The following is a 3,896-nucleotide window of genomic DNA, read 5'->3' on the forward strand; positions in this document are numbered from 1 at the left end:
ATATAGCCACTCTTTCTTGTAGTTCAGAATTCCTAACTTGCCTAATGGAGACTCAACCTGAGTTCCAAGAGTGAGGCAGGCAGTGACAGCATGAGGCCTATTTCATAAAGCACAAAAGACGGTGTGCTTCAATGGCATGGGTATCTACGCGTGATGGGTTGGGGGAGAGGTCCCAGAGTAAGGGGAAGGTGATTGAGGGTGGTCCGACAAAACAAAGGGTCAGGAGGAGGACAGCAACAGAGGGAAGGGGAGCGCATAATGGAGTCTGCGGGCTCCCCAAGGGTGGAAAGAGGGCAGCCAGAGGCTAGCAGGGAGGCCTGGGATAGAAACGCCGGGCAGGTTCTCCGCGGTGGGAAAGTCTGGCCATGCTGCCCTTACTCCCAAGCCAGACTTCACCTGTGAGGGGTACGGGCAGGTAGTTTCTACATCCCCCATCACCATCCCTTGTACATCCCTGAGCCCCAGGGCACGCTTTACGATAGGTTTAGTGCCAGAAGAGAGGAAACCAGCCGCAGCTGTAGGAAAACAGCGTGAGCCGAGAGGGATTACGTCCCCCAGCACTACGGGGAGTCCTCACTTCCGGGTGCAAGCGGATGGGCGGGCTGTGGTCAGAGGTCGGCGGCCAGAGACCAGATTCCCGGACCCAGTTGTCCACCCCCAGCGGCTGCCAAGTGACCGTTGGAAAAAATCAGGCTACGACTAAGCAACATCTGCGAACTCTCCCCCAACCCCTAAATTCCGCCGGCTCATTCTGGTGGAGTCTCCGTGGCGACGTGTAGCCAAGTGCGGCTGCGCAAGAGTGACGAGCGCGGGCGAGGGGGAGGGGGTGTTTTGGTTCTAGCCGCTCGCCGTCCTTTCCAGACTCGGTCGTCGGAAAGCTTCTCGTTTCTGCTTCCCCCACCCCTTTCCCTTCCCTTTCCCAGCCCCATTCTTCCCTCCTTTTTTCCTACCTGCCGCCCCGGGTCTGGGCCATTTTTTGGGCCGGGCGCACTAAGGTGCGCGGCCCCGGGGCCCAGTATATGACCCGCTGCTCTGCTGTCCCTCGCTTCCGCCGCCCCATGTGGCTGCGGGGTCGCGGCGGTGTTGCCCACTATGGCCCGGAAAGCAGTTAGCAGGAAGCGGAAAGCGCCGGCCTCGCCGGGAGCCGGGAGCGACGCTCAGGACCCGCAGGTGAGGGCTGAGGCTGGAGTCTGGGTGATGAGGCCCAGATACCAAGAAGGGCTTTGGGTCCGCAGATGCGAGTGTAGAAATTGAGGTTCAAGATCTGTATTAACATAGGGCAAGGGCCAAGAATGGGCCTTTAGAGTCAGGGCTGGCCTCTCAAGAGTTCACTGGAGCAAGACCGGTGGGTAGTCAAAGGGAAGCTCTGAAATGGAGCATGTTCCTCGGGAGGCGTGCAGCCAGGAATAGGGCTCGACGAGAAACCAGAATCTTGGTTTTAGAGAAAGGGGAAACCGAACTTAAGGGAGATCGGTAACAGAGCCAACCTCTCAAGCGATAGTAGGAGGGAGAGAGGAGTCGGCCTTCCACCGATCATGGGAAGCTGGGAAGCTGGGAAGCTTGGATGATAGCGTCCCTCGTCAAGGAAGGAGTCTACATGTGGATACCAAGCCATGACCTGGGCCTTTTAGCATTTGAGCCCCTGAAAAAAACAGCAGTTCCTAGGTATAATCCCTGTACTGGCCTTTTTTAGAGTTGGATTCGGACTGTGGTTTCCCGTGCCCACCACCCCGTTGGTGTTTGAGTTTTCGAATTCCGCAACTGCCTAGGGCGCGGGCGTGATGACTGGAGCGACCATTGGTAGCGCATCCTTTGGAAGACCTAGGACCCCAGTCTACCTCCTTGGGCTGCTCTCTCCATGCTCCGCAGGGAGTATAGGCTGAAAGGGAGAAGGGGACTGGGTAGAGATGCAGCCCAGGTCGGTATGGAAATTATTGGGTCTTCCCTTCTCTATCAAGAATAGCTATAGGAGATCTGACTTCACTTTTAAAAGATCTAGTGTAAACCTTTTGGCCCTTTCTTTTCTGTTTCCACTCTCCTGTTTTCAGCCCTTGTAATTCACATAGGTAAGTGTGGCTATGAACAACACCTTTTCATTGTTGGAAGAGTTAAACTGGACTTTCTGGATCAGGAGATCTTGAGACTCATTCTGTTGTGTTTGTATTTCTGTTGTATGTAAACCTACAGTATGAAATCTTGGTGATTTCTCTAATACAGCGGGTCTCTTTCTCTGAATAAAGGTAGCTGAAGCCCTGATTTCTAATGTTGCTTTCCACAGTTTGGCTGGGATCACTCGCTTCACAAAAGAAAAAGACTCCCTCCAGTGAAGAGATCTTTAGTGTACTACCTGAAGAACCGGGAAGTCAGGCTACAGAATGAAACCAACTACTCTCGAGTGTTGCATGGTTATGCAGCACAGCAGCTTCCAAGTCTCCTGAAGGAGAGAGAATTTCACCTTGGAACCCTTAATAAAGTGTTTGCATCTCAGTGGTTGAATCATAGGCAAGTGGTCTGTGGCACAAAATGCAACACGGTAAGTGTCTGGGAGCATATGAACTTTGCACTGGCCCTTGAATATATGGTTCCACATGCATTTCTCACTGTTCATTTTTCCCATCCGTTTCTTTCAGGAGGGAACTGCATTACTCTCTATTCTCTCCTGTTGAAGACTTCTTCCTCCATTTTTCTGCTCCTTGTCTCTTTTTACATTTCTTTTCTGGTAAATCTTCAAAGAAATATATATCCTTAGGCTTCTTTGCCTCTGGATATGCTGCTTCTAAATTTTTTCCTATCATCTTTTTATGTTGCTTTTTAAGTCAGGAGGCTTGAAGGAAATACTTAGGAAATAATCATGCTCAGAGCATCATTCAGCATACAAAATAGTGAAAACCTAGGTGTTATCTACCTGCCTAAGGGCATATGTAGAAATATTTAAAATAGCACTTGGCTGAAGATAGGAGTAAGGCAAACATTAATTTTAAGGAAAAGAATGCAAAGATATGTGAACTGAAATATGAGAAAGGCATAAAACATTTCCTATAAGGAAGGTAGAGAATTTTGTGTACTTGGTGGTATATTTCAGGGTCTAAGCATCTGTTCTTTGAAAATTAGCCTTTTATTTATTTATCTGTTTATCTGTCTATCTGTCTGTCTATCTTTGGTTCTGTGATGAACCCAGAGTAGAAAAGAGAATGACTTAAAAGACAGTTATAAAGGAATGAAGGGAAAAATGTATCAGTAAGCTATGTAACCAACACAATTGTAGGCAATGATAAAATAAGTCAAATAGATATGACTGGGTACAGTGGCTCAATGTCTGTAATCCCAGTGCTTTGGGAGGCCGTGCTCACTGGAGGCTAGGAGTTTGAGACCAGCCTATGCAATGTAGTAAGATTTCTGTCCCTACAAAAACTAAAAATGTTAGCCAGGAATGGTGGCAGGCAGTTTTAGACCTACTTATTTGAGAGGCTGAGTCAGGAAGTGGGAAATGATTAGGCCTAGCCACTGCCTTCGTTTTCACCTCACTGTGTGTGAATAGATAGGTAATGGCATCATGACTGATTAAATTGACCTTGGACCTTAGAAACCCGTCTAAGTAGTAGTAACAAGTTTCCACAAAACTTTGTTTTACTAGTCTCTCAAACTGTCCACTCATGGTTTGAGAACTGTCATAAATGTCACTAGTGTAGGAAAAGAGTCTTCCTTGGCTCAGCACCCTTATGGTGCTGGCCATATACATTGAAGTTGGCAAGTTCAAACCCAGCCCAGACCAGCTAAACAACAATGACAACTGCAAGGAAAAATAGCCAGGCGTTGTGGTGAGTGCCTGTAGTCCCAGCTACTTGGGAGGCTAAGGCAAGAGAATCACTTAAGCCCAAGAGTTTGAGGTTGCTGTG

The 3,896-nt window shown here is 48.7% G+C and overlaps 1 protein-coding gene across 1 annotated transcript in view; it reads left to right on the top strand.

Moving 5' to 3' along the window:
* Positions 1-633: 633 nt before the first annotated feature.
* DCAF12 (DDB1 and CUL4 associated factor 12) overlaps positions 634-3,896 on the top strand; it is a 48,294-nt gene continuing 45,031 nt past the window's right edge. The window contains exons 1-2 of the mRNA XM_003800280.3: positions 634-1,170; positions 2,279-2,533. Coding sequence (XP_003800328.1) covers positions 1,093-1,170; positions 2,279-2,533 — 333 coding nt within the window. The 5' untranslated portion in view covers positions 634-1,092. The remainder of the gene's footprint in view (positions 1,171-2,278; positions 2,534-3,896) is intronic.

The sequence above is a fragment of the Otolemur garnettii genome, unplaced genomic scaffold, assembly GCF_000181295.1.
Source record: "Otolemur garnettii isolate 467f Iridium unplaced genomic scaffold, OtoGar3 scaffold00172, whole genome shotgun sequence".
Classification (NCBI taxonomy): Eukaryota; Metazoa; Chordata; class Mammalia; order Primates; family Galagidae; genus Otolemur; species Otolemur garnettii.